We start from the raw sequence: 15,583 nt of genomic DNA, 5'->3' as shown, positions 1-15,583 counted from the left end.
GAAAGCAAATTATTTGGTTTTGTCTTAATTTTGACATTATCAGATACGCTCTTCACCACAACAAAGAATAACCTTAAAAGTTAATATGTCATGATTTAACTGATCCAGTTCTGCATGTGGTCCCTGAACGATACTGTGTTCGACACTCCTGGTGTTTTGATAATTTGCTATCTTGTCTTTCGTGCACCGATGTTGCTTTCCACCGATGTCTTTGCGTGGAATTTTGAAGAAACCCTTGTCTTTGGCTTTAATTAAAGCCTTTTAAATCGTTTCCTTTTCTGTCTGGGAATCATGACTTATTAAATAGTCTTTTAAATAATGCTTGATCTCATGGAGCTTCAGTTGGATTATTAGACAATAATAATTTGCGTAAAAAAAAAAAAAAAGAAAGATAATCCTTCCGATTCAAACAGTTATAATCTGGAATGTTCTCAATATTGGTTTCATCCTGTGTTTAATTTCAAAACCTGTCAGCAGCTTTCATGGTTTAAGAGTTGGGCTTTGACAGTGAAGGTCAGGCCAAGTTAACCACGCAGACACTAAGCAGGTTAACAGAATCACAATGGTTGAAACCACCGTTTGTCTTCCTCTGGTGGTTACTTGAACATCCAACCTGAAGAGAGTGAGTTACTGGTGTCGTCGTGACCCTGACACTCAGGCTCTTGTTTACATAACGGCTTTGCAGTGAAAATTCAAAACTGTAATCCTGCCTCTAATCACAGTTTCCACACGGAGTCACTTTTGTGATCCAGAGTGTTCCCAGGAATCTGGACGACTGTTGACTCACTGCTGGTGTGCTCTCCTCCTCCTCCTCCTCTTCCTCCTGCAGGCTTCACACGGCCCAGCGAGCCATCAAACAGACCCAGGTGACCGTGCAGAAGATCGGGAAGGAGATCGAGGAGAAACTGCGGACGACTGCGGCATGCACGGAGCGGGTGAGCGCGGAGAAATTCCAACCTGTCAGCAACTTCTCAACAGCAGTGTTTCAGCTGCTCACGGGCCCATTCAGCTTTTAATGCTGGGTTAAAATAAAGATGAAAATTGATTTTTTTAGACTTTAAAAAAAAAACAAAACTGTTGTGCAGTAATTGCTGTGATCAGGCTTTAACGGCTTCCATCACCCAAAGCTCCAGATGTAATTGTAATGTCAGCCAGTGTGAGACGTCACTACAGCCTTCAGGAGGCTTCTGAATCGTTTTTTACGGCTCAGCGGAAAAGTGGAGAAAGTACAATATCTCATCCTCTTCAGGTGATAACGCTGGGGTCGAAAGCCCCTGTTTATGTTTCTACCTCCTGTCACATCCTCCACTGGGATCCAACACCAAAGCACGAAAGCATATTTAACATTTTTGGAATTGGCAGCCGCACAGCTGTGAAAACTAAACTGATCCCCAGTTTGACATCGTGTTTATGGTAAACATTCACTTCTGAAGCCTCCTCTGCTCGTATGAAAGGCCGGAGGCAGTCACACACACACACACACACACACACACACACACACACACACACACACACACACACACACACACACACACACACACACACACACACACACACAGGTGAACTTGCCACCGCAAAAAAGAAACCGGATAGTTTATCTGATAATTTCCTTCTTGGGGGAAAAAGTACAATCGGATTAAACATCTCCATTACCTCCCCTTGACAAGACACCACATCTCGGATCTGTTTTGTATAATTGTCCACCAGCAACATCTCCATGTTTCTTTCCTCGCCATTTATGGGATTAAAATGAACAAGAAAAATAGCGAGTAAAACCACAGATAGGTCCACTTCCTGCAGAGCGTTGTCCTGAAATCATCCTCGGGCTGCCTTTGATATGATGCACATTTATTGTTGAGTCAGTGGCTGTGAGCTTCTCTGGAGCAGGGTGGCGTATGTGAACCAGAGCCGCCAAACCAGAACATTTCCACCTCTGTACTATATTTCTTATAATCTGCAGATCTTTTTTAATCCCTCGCCTGGGTCAGAGACCACCTCAGCCTTTCTTTTGATGGCTTTAAAGAGCTCTTTGGGTCTTGATGTGAACAGCAAAGCTGAAAGATGAGATTTCCTTCAACTATTTGAACCTTTAGCCTCGTTTTCACTGCGCATTATGTGCCGGTACGGTACATTACAGGTTTTCCAGTGTCTCCACGAACAAAAGCTGTGGACATTCCTGAAAGTACCATACTCAACCGTTACCATTTTTTGTAAAACCCCTCCACTGAGGTACCTAGCACATTGGTTTGGTTCACATACGCCACTTTGTGCACACTGGCTGTTTTGTTCACTGGGTTTATTGAAATATTGGCGCACGACACAGCACCCTGGTCTTCTAATATTCTAATGCATCATTGTGTTTTACCTGCAGATTCTTGCTGCTACTCAATCAGTGACGCTTTAATCATCATCATTTCTTGCTTAGTGGTCAAAATTTGTCAAGCGCCTTTTTTTGGGTGAAATGTCCTATCTTTAAGTGGACAGCTGCTACATTATTGTGTCCACTTAGAACTGCTCCTTTTTTACACTTTAAGTGGCTCTTTTAGTCGACCACCTCAGACAGCTGTTACAGCTGTTGCTTTCTGTCCTGCTTTTTTTTTTTCCCCCCTCTCATTCGTTCGGTTTCTCGGACCTTCACCCAGCCTATCAAAGCAGCTCCACTACGCTTTACTCTTCCCACAAAAAAACATTGAGGCTTCTTTTTCTTTTTGTCCCCACAAAGGATCCCTTTGGAAAAACTCCTCCCTGATTTATTTATTTTTTTTCTTTCTTCTCCCCCTCAGCGAAACTTTGAAAAAGGATTTTCAAGCAGAGGCTGAGACCAGCTAATAAATCACATAATCCTGGTCCTCTACCTTTCTGTAAGAGTGGCAGTGAGTGGCGCATTGTGTGGCTCTTCTAAGGGTTTCCCCTCTTTGGAGAGCTCTGTGCTTTTCCTTCTGTGTGCGTCATGGTGAGCCGGGATCAAAGGGGGACAGAGTGGAGGCCACCAACCCCAGCGCATGGCCCTTTCACCCTCTCACCCACACTCTGCCATTAATCTGCTGCGTTATAACATGCTCCACCCCCCCACAGACACAGACACACACACACATACACGCACCCACTCCTGCTTATTTACTCAGCTGACTCACTGCTGTTTGATGTTCAGTAGGAGTCAGACAGACCCCGCTGGTGGGCTACAGTCTCTCTGTTACACACACACACACACACACACACACGGCTGTGACCCACTTGTCAACTCTGCCGCTGAGTGAAAGTGTGCGAGGCTGCCGGTTCGTGCCAAAGACATGCGAGCATCAGGGCGCGACACATCGGGAGAGATGGAGGCGCTATCAGCCGCCTTACCATCGCTGATATCCCTCTCTTGTTTTTCCCCCGCAAAGCCCCCAGAAAACCTTCCAGAGGAGGCCTATCTGTGCTTCCTCTGATCCAGGCTGCGATCGCTATCTGGGCGCATGTGTGTGTGAGATGCCACAGTCCTCCGCATGCAGACGAGAGGATGAAAAACAACCTCCAGCCTCTGTTATCCTGCCAGCAAGTTCACTGCCCCCGTCCAATCTCCGTTATCCATCTCGCTCTGCAACGCCACTGCATGTTTCAGTCTCGCATCTCGTATTATACATCCCCGTCCTCATGCACACGGCCCTTAAAGACCGCCTCTTAAATCTGTCTTTGCGTGTTTTGAAGTTGCCCTATCTGCTCGTCCCCCACCAGCTCTGTTACCCGCCAATCTCTCCACTCCATCGACTCTGTACCACATACATATCGTCTTGTCTTTGAATCCCTGCTGCTGGTTCTCATTAGGCGTCGGTGCGTGGCGTGCTCCCCCAGCTGCCAGATAGAGACGTGAACTCTGGGTCGGGGGGGGCAGGCAGCGGGCGGCACCCCATGGAGAGAGAAGTTCTACATGTTGACTAATGACCAGCAGTCTGATGCTGCAGTTTCTGCTCAGGGAGGCAAAGACAGACACTCATTTGAATGGCGATGAGTTCCAATATGGTGCCCTGCCTGTTTGTGTGCCTGTGACATAGATTTGAATCTTCCCTGTTACTCTTGTGTTTTAACTAAAGTAAAAAGTGACTGATCACCTTCAGGTTTCACTCACATCCAAAGTCCACGTCGCCATTTTGAATGAACGTTTCCCCGGGTGGGGCACAGATCAACACTGATTTGCAGCTTCCTCCGCTGCCACTCAAAGCACATTCTTCTCAACGATAACGTCACTGTCTGCATCAGTTTAAAAACACCTTGTGTTGACACCTGCCTGACGAGACGTCTGCTCAGGTTGAAGCCGTTTCCTCGCTGCTGCTGCTCCAGCCACGAAGTCGCTTTGCGTTCGCTTTGTAATGCGTAACTGAAAACAAAAGTACAATCTGTGCCACTGCGTGGTAACCCTGAGTATTTAATTTGGTTTTGGGAACTGTCAAAACAGCAGTACGCACACAAATAAAGGAAAAATATCCAACTAGAAATGACACAACTGTTGCATAATATTTTAACAGCATTTGGATTTATTAGCTCTGGTTACATGGAACATAATTGTCATGATTAAACTCTCACATCACGTAAACTCTTCTATCTGATGACATTGGCTCCATTCAATTGACACCACATGTAACCATGTTCATTGTCGATGTCCTCTCTCAGAAAGAGATCATCATCGCCACATGAGCCTTCAGACATTGTTTTGTAAATGTCACCTGTGGTAAAGCAGAACTTGTAGATGCAGGAGAGAGTACTGCTCTTAAACACATCATCATCTCTACCTGATCACGTTCCGATTAATTTTTCTGTAGTGTTGACTGCGTTGATGATGAGTCGTCGGTTTGTTGGTTCATGCGGCATTAACCCTAACCCATTAGGTGGGTTCTTCATGTGAAAATAAGAAAATTAGAACAAACTAAAACCTGAAGAACTGATAAAGAACACTTTGTCCTTTTCCATGACAAAAACACAAAACCTTTGCGCTTCTGCAGGAATTGTTCCCATAAAAGCAGGAAATCAAAATGGGTCATTTAATTCATGATACAATACATCTGTTAAATACATCTGCTGTAAATTCTACAATATAACACAGGCTTGTTAAACACAAAACTGGCCCGCAAGAGGCTCAAATCCCCCCAAATTACCAAGCAAATGTTAATCCAATTAAGGGAGTTGATGTACTGCAGCACTAAATTATTTAAGTGGTAGAAATGTTGGGTTTACACTCAACTGTGTCTAATAATTTCTCTAAATGGGCCTATAAAATGTGACCTTGCCCACAGCATCACCTAAATATTTAAACTGTATTGTATTGCACTACAAAGAACAAGGTGGATTTAAAATTTTAGCTTGCTTACCTTTCTATGGCTTCACATATATCACCTAAACTAAAAAAAACCTAGATAATATAAACAAAATATAGCACCAAAAAAAATAAATAAATGGATACAGAAACAGGATACATCTGTAATATGCATTATGCTAAATGGTTGATAAATACTTATTTCTCTTTGGCACAAGTTTTGTGTTTGGTATATTCATTACAAGGAAACTAAATGGAAAAAGAACAATACCCTTACATTTGAAATCATTCCCCACGTTTCTACACATTCACACAGTGCTGTATGTTTCCTAAAGTGAGTGATCAGATGGAGTTTATTATCAGTAATCGTTCCAGTCAGCATCATCTGCTCACATGTAGTTGGAGCTGCTGCTAAAATGCCAGAAATGATTCCTACTTAACTCATCAGTGAACCTTTTCATTCAGCAGCAGTCGTCTCATGGAGCCTGAGTGAGACGTTCAGAAGAGCCAGATCAGCCTCTGGCTCTCTTGTCATTGCTTGTTTATCATGGATTGTGTCTGACAACAAGCAACTCGCTCGGCGGACGTGTATGAAATCGATGCAACATGGGGGGTCGACCTGCGAAAACACAGCCCTGTTTTGGAGTCAGCGAGTGGGATTCTGGGGGTCCTTTACAAAGTGCAATAAACGGAGCAATTTGTGGTGGCCACATGCTGAATATTTCCTCTCTCATTCTCCCTCTCCGTTTCCCCTCTTGTGTTTTGTGCAACTAGAAGAAGGAGCGGGAGTGCATGCAGCTGCGCATCGCCGTGCTGAGGAGCGAGCTGCAGCGGCAGAGGAAGGCGCTCGGCAGGGAGATAGACCTGCGACAGAAGGAGAGGGCGCAGCTGCAGAAGAAAGGTAAACGGACAAACGGGCCCATTAACGCTACACTGCTACTTCAGGAAGATAACCCTCATTTGCCTTTTGAAAAAGTATCGTACCGTATGTGAGTTTTCCCCCATCTAATAGTATTGCTGATTTCAGTGTGAAGGATGATGTCATTCCAGTTCTTTTCCATCATATAAACTCAACATATCCACATGAACGTTTGAACGTTTTGAAGCAAAATGCTCATTTTATTTTCATGGCTACACACACCTAATTTGATGACGTGCACAATCACGGCATAATAACATATAAATCGTGTGAATTTCAACTATTTTCCTTTGTTGTAGTCCAAATAAGTCAAAGTACATTCGGGAACTTTCACATGTATTCAACAATCTTTTTGCAAAACATAATATGAACAGTATGACGTATTTTAAGAAAAATATTTTTAATTTCAACAATTCTCTGCATCAATCATCATTTACACGTGTGTATTACAACTTACATTCACAGTGGATCTATAAAGGCACAAAACATTTCCCCTCAGAATATTATATTTTTCATTTTCACCTACTTTATGATTAAAACACCTGGCAAAGATCGAGAAATTATGTTGCCTTTGCAAACATTTCCACATGTCTAGAAAATAAAACCTGAACACCTGAACTGACTCTCCACGCCATACAAGCTGAAGTGAGAGCTTATTAAGGAACAAGGTTAAGTTATCCCTCTGCCTCGTAAATGTGGAAAATGTATACATAAAAAAATGCATAAAAGGTTTGACTGATTTTGGTAGAACTCTGTTTCTCATGCACAAACTCTTTTGTAATGAGATTTTATTGCACAACGTTTACTTTCTTAAGACATTTCCATAGTAAGTATTCATTTTCAAAGAACTATATCATTCATGGTGCAAAAGAACTGGAGCATTTTACATGAAGTGGGCTTACGTACAATTTAATTTGCTCCTGAATCTTGGAATTTACCAGCGGGTCGGACGGGACCCCCTGGGTCCCGGTTCATTGTGTATTTTACAGTTCACCCTCAAGAAAACGAGAAGTGTAATATAAGTGTTTTGTTTTAAGCTTCATAAATAATATTCTTTGGTTACTTGGGGAAGAACATTTCAGAAAAAAACCTTGAAAACAATAAAAATTTCATTTATTCTGATATTTAATACATCTGTAGTGCAATACATATTTCGTAATTTAATCTCTTGTTCAATCATGAACTTTTAAACTTTTGTTTATGGGATTGTAAGCGTAATCACTGGATAATCTCTTTAAGTTTCTCCATGAATGTTCTCGATTATTCATAGTATTGCAGTAAAGGGACTGTTTACCTTGAACTTGTGCAGTGCCTGAAGATTACACAATAATCAGTGGTTCAGGTATGCAGCACAAAGCTGAGTTCCTGCAGCCATACAACTCAACATTTTGCCACACTTTGTGGTCTGATCCTATTTAATGGTTCGAACTAAGATGAACAAATCAGTGATGAGAGGAATGGAAATCTCACGGCGGTTAGTGTTGCGTAACTATCACATGAAATGAACAGACTGTTTCCAGTAGTGCTGCTCGTGTCAAAACACTTAATACAGTGGCAACAAATGCTGTGTTATAATCTGTGGTTCAGGCATTTGTTATCGAGTGTGCAACTCCACACAATTCCCACAAAATCTTAATTCTTTGTCTTGATATTCTGCAATAATGCTGAAACATCAGTGTGCTTCAGCGAACAGAGTAGAGTTCTGGGTATGAGGCAGTTTGATGGAAAGCAGCATTTTTTCCATTGGCATTAACAGTGCTCCTTTGTAACATCCTTCATATTACAGCTCATTTGTGTCTTTCTGCAGTCCAGTCAGGTATCCCAACCCGCCCCAAAAGGAATGCCTTCTCTAATATCGCACTGTTTTTCTTCCTAACGTGTCACCTTTTCTAGAAAAGCTCATTACACGGCTAATGGATTTCACACGTATCACGCCGTGAATTCAGTTATTGGGGTACGTGTTGATAATTTGTCTTCCTTCTGTGACATGTATCGTTTGTCACTGCTGCATGTGTTTTTAATGCCGGGAAAGTCCACTTTTAAACACCTCGGCCAGGTTTAATCGTAGGGCCACTCTGTGCGTGTGTGTGTGGTGTCGATAAACCCTGTGAAATCTGCAGTTGAGGAAGGTTTGGTTGCTGCTCCTTTTGTTATGCAAAAGGAAATTAAAATACTTGTGAAATGCAGGATTAGCAAATATTAACTTGCTTGAAGCCATAGGTGTACTTCATTGAAGTAAATATGTTGTTGCTTTCATGGATATACAACTTCTTTTTGTCTCGTGTTTTTTATTCTGTGTGATTGGATGATTCCACATTTAAATTGAATTTTCTATCCAAAGAACTCCAGCGTCTAGTAATAAGACAAATTTAATAAAATGTCCAAAGTTACAGTACAGCACACCCACAAAAATGCTTTCTTTCTATCCTATAAGCACTGACTTGATCAATTTAATTATACTCTCAAATTTATTAAAAACCAACAAAGACTCACTTGTGTACAACTCGTGACAGATATTCATTTGTGGATTCCAGGGCTTCACAGTGGTGAAGTTTATTAGAGAATAAATGTGAGGAGAAAAACAGGATACATAAAGAGAGCAACATAGCGAGCTGTTTTCTCTCTGTAACATACACAAAACACTGAACCATGGAAGACTTCTTTTTCACTATTGAAGGACAAAAGAGGCAACAAGCGTCGGAGATGCACCAGAAACTGAAATTCCCTCCTGTGGACTCCTTAAAAATCAAATTACAGCTTCACATCAGGGTTTTTTTAATAGCTCACCAAACAAAGCCCAGAAAAGTCCAGTTTACTTAACATAAAACACAGTGGAGGCATCATTATTCCATGGTTTGAAAGTGACCAACATTGAGTCCAGTGCAGATAAGACCCCCGTTTACTCCACAACATGTCATGTGAAGACGCATCGTTTTTGTATTTTTGTCTCAGAAAATGTTTGTGTTTACATGGCAACGTTTTGGAAAACATCCGTTTACATGGCAATGGTAGAAAAACGATGGAGTTATCCTACCAGGTCATGATTTGTTGCTGTTGTTTTTGTGTTAAAACTACATACACATGCGCACAGAGATGCTCTCAACTGTAAAACTACCAAGTCCCAGGAAATTATAGACTCACGACACTTTGGAGGAAAGCGTTGTTGTTTTTTGTCCATCTACTCACACGTGAAGAACCGTTTACTATGACTGTGGTGCACATGTGCAGTAGCAGCGTTTCAGAGAAGTTGTGTTTTAACCCAACATGTTTTAAAGTCAGGATGCCTTTTAGATCACACACTGATCTGCCTAAACCTTCACTTTGTGAATCTTTTGTGGAACGAAAATGAAATGGCGAGCTCGTTCAAGGAAAACAAAGTGCTTTCCTACAGTGTTGACTGGATACAGGGCATCATCTTGCTGTTTGACAACAAGTCGAGGCACATCAATGAGCCACCAACCTGAGATTGGGACAATTATTTCACATACATGCAGACATAATAAGGGAGCACTAAGAGGGCTTCGGCAAGACGTTTCCTTTGTGCTGCGATTCCAGTAAGAAATGTCTGTTAATCCAGTACCTCTTTACCTGTCACCACCTCGCCGCTCCGCCACTCTGCTGCTCTTTCATGGCCCCTTTCCAGACTGGACAGGTGCTTATTAGGAAACAGAAGAGCAAAATTCCTGCACCCCGGTGTGAAAGGGAAAAGGTACTTTAGGATAAATTGCAATGCTGTCAGTGAAATCTTTGTTTTGTTTTCCCAGGTCTCATAACTCAAAAGCCCAAAGCCATATGTCGCTGAGCTGAGCTTGTAGTTTAGCTCTTCTAATCAGCCTGCATGTGTTCATTCATTCATTCCATGATCAGACAAAACTTACGCTGATTACAGACGGGATACTCTGGAGGACAGGTGCCTACACTGCTCTGTGTGCGGCAGCAAATTTAGTGTCTGATTATATTGAACGCGTTTGTAAAGTAAGCGCAGAACAAGAAAATTGTATCGGTGTGTGTGATGTTTGGAAGCATAACGTCTTCACTCAAATAGCACCTAGAGACAAAGGTGATAATGTTAAACAAATGACACATGAGACTGACATTCATCACAGTTTAAAATTCATAAAGTTTGGTTAAGGGTCTGAGATTAGGTGCCAGTGGTTAGAGCCTCCTCAGGGAGTGTTTGGTAACTCCAGCCTTATTAAACTTGTGGTTTACTGTTCTCTCCTGTGGAAATTTGTGGTGTTAAGTCAAGGAAGAAAGTTTGAAAATATTTAAAGTCTTGTTCAAGTGATAACCTCCTTCAAACAAGCGAAACTGGCACATTTTGTGCAACTGAACCAGCAGAAACCAGCTGGAGTCATCGAGTCCAATCCAGAATGCTTTTATCTGTAGCTGCTAGGTAGCAGTGCAATAATCTGTCCTCATCCGTTTCTTTCAGAGAAGTCAGTGAAGAAAAGGAACTTTAGTCCGTCTGTGCTTCCAGATTTGGAAGACCATTTTGCTAAATAAGCAAATCCACCAATCAAAGACCCACACAGTAGTTTGAAGGAGGTTCAGAAGTGATGAGGCCTTTCGGTCAGATGATGTTTGGCCTGATTCACACGACAACACTTCAAGTGAAAATGCATTCTTTTTGAAAAGTTTCATGTTTCCACAACAGTATCAAAATTATATCCGTTTACATGGTGGTGTTGTTGTCGTTGCTGTATTCAGATATAATTTCCCTTTCATAGTCATTTTTTTTGATAAAGGATCTCCCGTTATGCTGTTCAACATACACTGATCATTATATTTTGACCAATGGCAAGTCAATTGAAGAACACTGATCATGTTTTGTCATGGCACCAGTTAGTGGGTGAGATATGTTGGGCAGAAAGTCAATACTCTGTTCTTAATATTAAAAAAAGCTTGACTCTGACCATATCACCAGACAACTGCATCAGTTGTGGGGTTTTCTCGGTCTGGCCACTGGGTCATGGTAAATGGACTTAACTTACATAGCACTTTTCAATTGTGTGAGCAGTCCCAAAGCGCTTTCACTCGTTAATCACATTCACTCATTCACTCACCAATGGAGGCTACAGCCATGTAAAGCGCTGTCAATCCATTGGGAGCAATTTGGGGTTCAGTGTCTTGCTCAAGGACACTTTGGCTTGTGGACGGATGGAGATGGGAGTCGAACCTGGTGAGGGCTGGATTGTGACGATTTGTTATGTATGAATGCCATTTAGCATTAGGCTATATTAGACACATGGTCCTGATGTTATGGGCGATCGCTGAATATCAAAAACAGAACGTTGACCGTTGTGATTTATAGACTTTTCCCAAAATTCCAGAACAGTCTGATCTTTTATCAGTTAGAGTTCGCTCTATTTCAAGGGTTTAATTTGTTGAAATTTTCACACATTCCCTCACTTATGAGATGCAGCTTTCCTTTTAAGTTTTATTGACAGTTTAACAGTGTGTGTAAGTGCATTGCTATGCAGCAAATCCCCCGAGGGCATCCCGTATGGACTGTTAATCTCCATTCTTCGTCACAGTCTTTAGGATCTCATCTGTACCTGGCCGTGTGGTCTTCCTGCCTCTCACAGGTTTCGGAGGGCCCATTAGCAATTAACTCTTATCAAGCCGCTGTTTCCCGGCAAGTCGAGCCTCCCTCAAAGCAAGTGTCTGAGAAACCCAAACATGAGGTCTATGCAGGTGTGCGTGTGATTGTTTGTGTGTGTGAGAGAGAGAGGCTCATAAGCCAGCAGATGAAGACGAGATGAATGTTGGGCGTCGGCGTCTTTCTCCTGAAGTAACTATTAGCAGTCTTGCTGATGCACGTTGTGTGCGTATATGTCTCTGTTTGGGTGTGTGCACCACCGCTTTGCCATTCCTGGACAGCGTTGGGATAATAGGCAGTAAAAACCATCAGCAGTCGGTATCGTCCTGATGACAGCTTAACGACCGGCGGTTCCATGCCTGCTGATTTACAGTAATGGCCGTGGAATGACGGCGGGAGCGGAGCTGTTGTTTTTCACTTCAGCAAACGGAGACATACACTCCAGCTACGACCCTCGTTTGTGTTTCGCACCGTTTGAGTAGTAGTCTTTCCTCGGTTTCGGGGGGGTCACACTCTTGTCACAATTTCCTCCCGTCTTAATTTCTTCTCCCACCTGGAGCGGACGACATAAATCAGCCGTTTATTATTACGCTTAGTGTCGGTAGTCATTCTCACGCTCCACGACGCAGCAAGAGGACTCCCGACCAATAAATGTCAGCGATTGGGTTTCCCCAAGTGTGAGGAAGCGATTTCTTTTTGTGCGAGCACGGTGGAGGAGGCGTTTGTCACCTCAGAGAAAAAGGTCTCATATTGAAGCGATCATCATTAGAGCTCGTCGAGCGGCTTCCTTCAGCTGGTTGCCTTCTCCACTCAGGATCAGGATTAATGGCTCAATACACCTTTCAAATCACTTCCTGCCTTATTTGTTAGTTTCTCTCATGGTCACACTTCACCTCATACACCATAAATATTTCTTTGTTAGATGTGGGTGTTATTTTTTCCTCCATCTTTTTTCTTCGTCATTACCAGATTGTCCGTCTCAAACAATAATAATTTTGATCTTTAAGTTCATTCATAGTTCTCTCTTTCTTTCTTTTTTAAATTGAATCCATGTTTATTGTCATTATTCCCACAGCTGTAATGAAGGCTGCAATATCCCTTGATGAGGAAGCCATTAACATTCTTAATTCTTTGTATAAAAATGCATTTCAGTTTTGAATGTGAAAGATGAATTATTAATGAAAATCATTCGATTCAATCTTATTCCTATTGCACCAAGTTTTAAGGCACATAGAACAAACTCAACAATCTCACCAGACCAAACAGAGGAAACGGTGGAATTTGGGGAAAGGAGAGTCACGGATAGAACGGAGACACAGAGCAACAAGCAAACAGACACAAATCTACTGGTTGCAGATGACGGCGAATATAGTTTCTTAATATATTGGATTAGCTGGTTTATTTCTATATTGCCTATGTGTCTGAACAGTGTAGAAGAAAAAGAGCTTATACCACACTGTGTTGATTCTACAGTCGATTGCATGCGTACAAACCTCACCTTAATGCTTTTTATTAAGGAGGATTTCTGGTCTGAACCATGGTGGAGTAAAAAGTCAAGATTGGTAAGATTGACATTTCTGATTATCATTATGCAAAAATGTATACAAAGAGGAGGTTAGATCGGCTGAAAAGGCCTGAACGCAGCCTAAAGTGTAACTCTTACACCGGTGTCAGAACAGCTCTGAAGGAACCACAAACCCAGATGGTTACAACTTGATGTACCTTTCAGACCCATGTCTGCCACATGCAACCAGGAGGACTTTAGTGTCGGTTCCATAGAGGAAATGCCAGATTTGTTATCGGATCATAGTTTTCCAAATCACTGTATGTGCTGATAAAGTTTTTTTTTTTTTTATCACGTTTCACCGTTAAAGAGACTGTGTTGATACTCAATCAACTGATCCCCTTTAGATTCAAAGAGCATCAATCTAGAGTTATTTTCTTTCATTCCTGTTCCTGTGTCGCCGCTGTCCTGTGTGCTTTCCGAGGTCTTTTTGCTCAAACAATAAAGTCAATATCAGAGCTCAGTAGTGCCGATTCCGCAGCAGACAGACATCTACAACGTGCCAGGAAAAGATTTCTAAAGTCCAGAATTGGGGAAAACACCAGTTTCCAGGGATGGAACTATGAGAAGACAGATGGTCGGAGCAGATAAAACCAAGCTGGGCATCAGATGAAAGTACCAGCGCAGTACAGGCTCATGCAGTTCATGTTTGAAGATGTTCTCGTGTCATCACTCACAACAGAAAGTGGGCCCATCAGATCTGTCCCACTTTATCCGTCTCTTTTTCTAATCTGATTTAGATACTTGTGAGTACCTGTATTTTCTCCTTCACTCTGCCTGCATCAGTCTCTTACACCCTCATGACAGCGGTTCGAGTGTCAGGGATGTACGGGGATGTACGGGTGATCCATCAGATCACATGTACTTTGATGCGTCTTCTCACTCATTCTGGTGCTTGTGGAAGTCGGACTATTGAAATATGTTATACAAGGATTAGTGCTGAACTTTACAGCTCAAATTTCACAAAAGACAAAAAAAAAACCTTAACGACTACATATGCCAACACTGGAACTTAGAAATTAGAAATAATTTTCTGGATAATAAGTAAATATCATACTAACACTTCATAGCATAACCTTTAATTTTTTTTTACATCTTTAGGCCTCGTAGGCCTGCGATCCATGTGTCTTCTGGAATTCTCCCTCGTCAGCTTCCAACAGAAGCAAAGCAACATTTTCTGCTGTTTATTCTGGAGTATGGGCAAACATGCTGATGAAAAACATCTTGGACACATGGGTCATTTTATCAATCAAGGTCTTCAATTCACTGTCTCGTAGCTTTTATTTGAATCATTGTCAAATTAGTACAAACCCTCAGAGGCTGTTTAAAGACCGGTTGAGGAACCCCTCACTTCCCAATCTCAAATTATACTTCATTCGTCTCCCGGCTGCTGCTACACTGAAGCATTGTGAGCCTGCCAATATTGTGGTTGCCCCACTTCCACCAGCAGTATCATCACCATTCCTTATCTGTCTGACATTATTTATTCTCCCGACACTGTATTTACCAAGTCTGACAAATCCTATAATCTGCATACATGTGTTGTTTGGTTTTATGTGGTGTCAAAAGGAAACGGTTTGGCTCTGATCAAAAAAAAAATAAATAAAATAAAAAGCTGCTTGATCTCACTCAGGTTTTACCAGAGGATGGCAAGCGACCAAACCTCGGGCCACCTGGCTGCTCAGGTGTAGCACAACACACACACACCTGATAATTTTCTCTTTTTTTTTCTCTTTCTCTCCGTCAGAGGAAGCATTTTCTGCTCAACACGAGTATCTGAAAGAGGAGAAGGAAGCTTTAACCAAGCTGCAGAAGGAATGCACAGCCAAGAGGTATGTATGAAGCTGTAATTAGCTGTTGATTCATACGCAGAAATCAATGAAACCCCGTCACACGGACAATACCCAGAGTTCCTGTGGTTTGGATGGATTACCCAGGCTTATCAGGCAGGGAAGAGACTGCTCCCTGCCTCCCACCTCGCTCTTTCAAAAACAGGGAGACGTTTCTCTTATTTACACGTCGTGCTGCATTATCGCCTGTTGGCCGGTGTTTGCTTTGGCCAGCTGGGGCAGATGTGTGAGCGGCGGCCGGCGCGGGATACGAGCTCCGTTTGTCTGCGCAGTACCTGGCAGAGCGCAGACCGGAGTCGAGTGAAACAGCAAACAGGAAATTAACATCGACACTGCTGCGTCTGCCTAACGTCCACGT

General features: G+C 42.3%; 1 protein-coding gene across 1 annotated transcript in view; it reads left to right on the top strand.

Annotated features, from left to right (window-relative positions):
- uvrag (UV radiation resistance associated gene) overlaps positions 1 to 15,583 on the top strand; it is a 108,113-nt gene that overhangs the window by 18,329 nt on the left and 74,201 nt on the right. The window contains exons 7-9 of the mRNA XM_080483185.1: positions 830 to 935; positions 6,065 to 6,191; positions 15,123 to 15,207. Of these exons, the coding sequence (XP_080339311.1) occupies positions 830 to 935; positions 6,065 to 6,191; positions 15,123 to 15,207 (318 nt within the window). The remainder of the gene's footprint in view (positions 1 to 829; positions 936 to 6,064; positions 6,192 to 15,122; positions 15,208 to 15,583) is intronic.

The sequence above is a fragment of the Lipophrys pholis genome (assembly GCF_963383615.2).
Source record: "Lipophrys pholis genome assembly, chromosome: 16".
Lineage (NCBI taxonomy): Eukaryota > Metazoa > Chordata > Actinopteri > Blenniiformes > Blenniidae > Lipophrys > Lipophrys pholis.
Note: the sequence above shows the minus strand (reverse complement) of the source record. Positions and strands in the feature narration are given on the sequence as shown.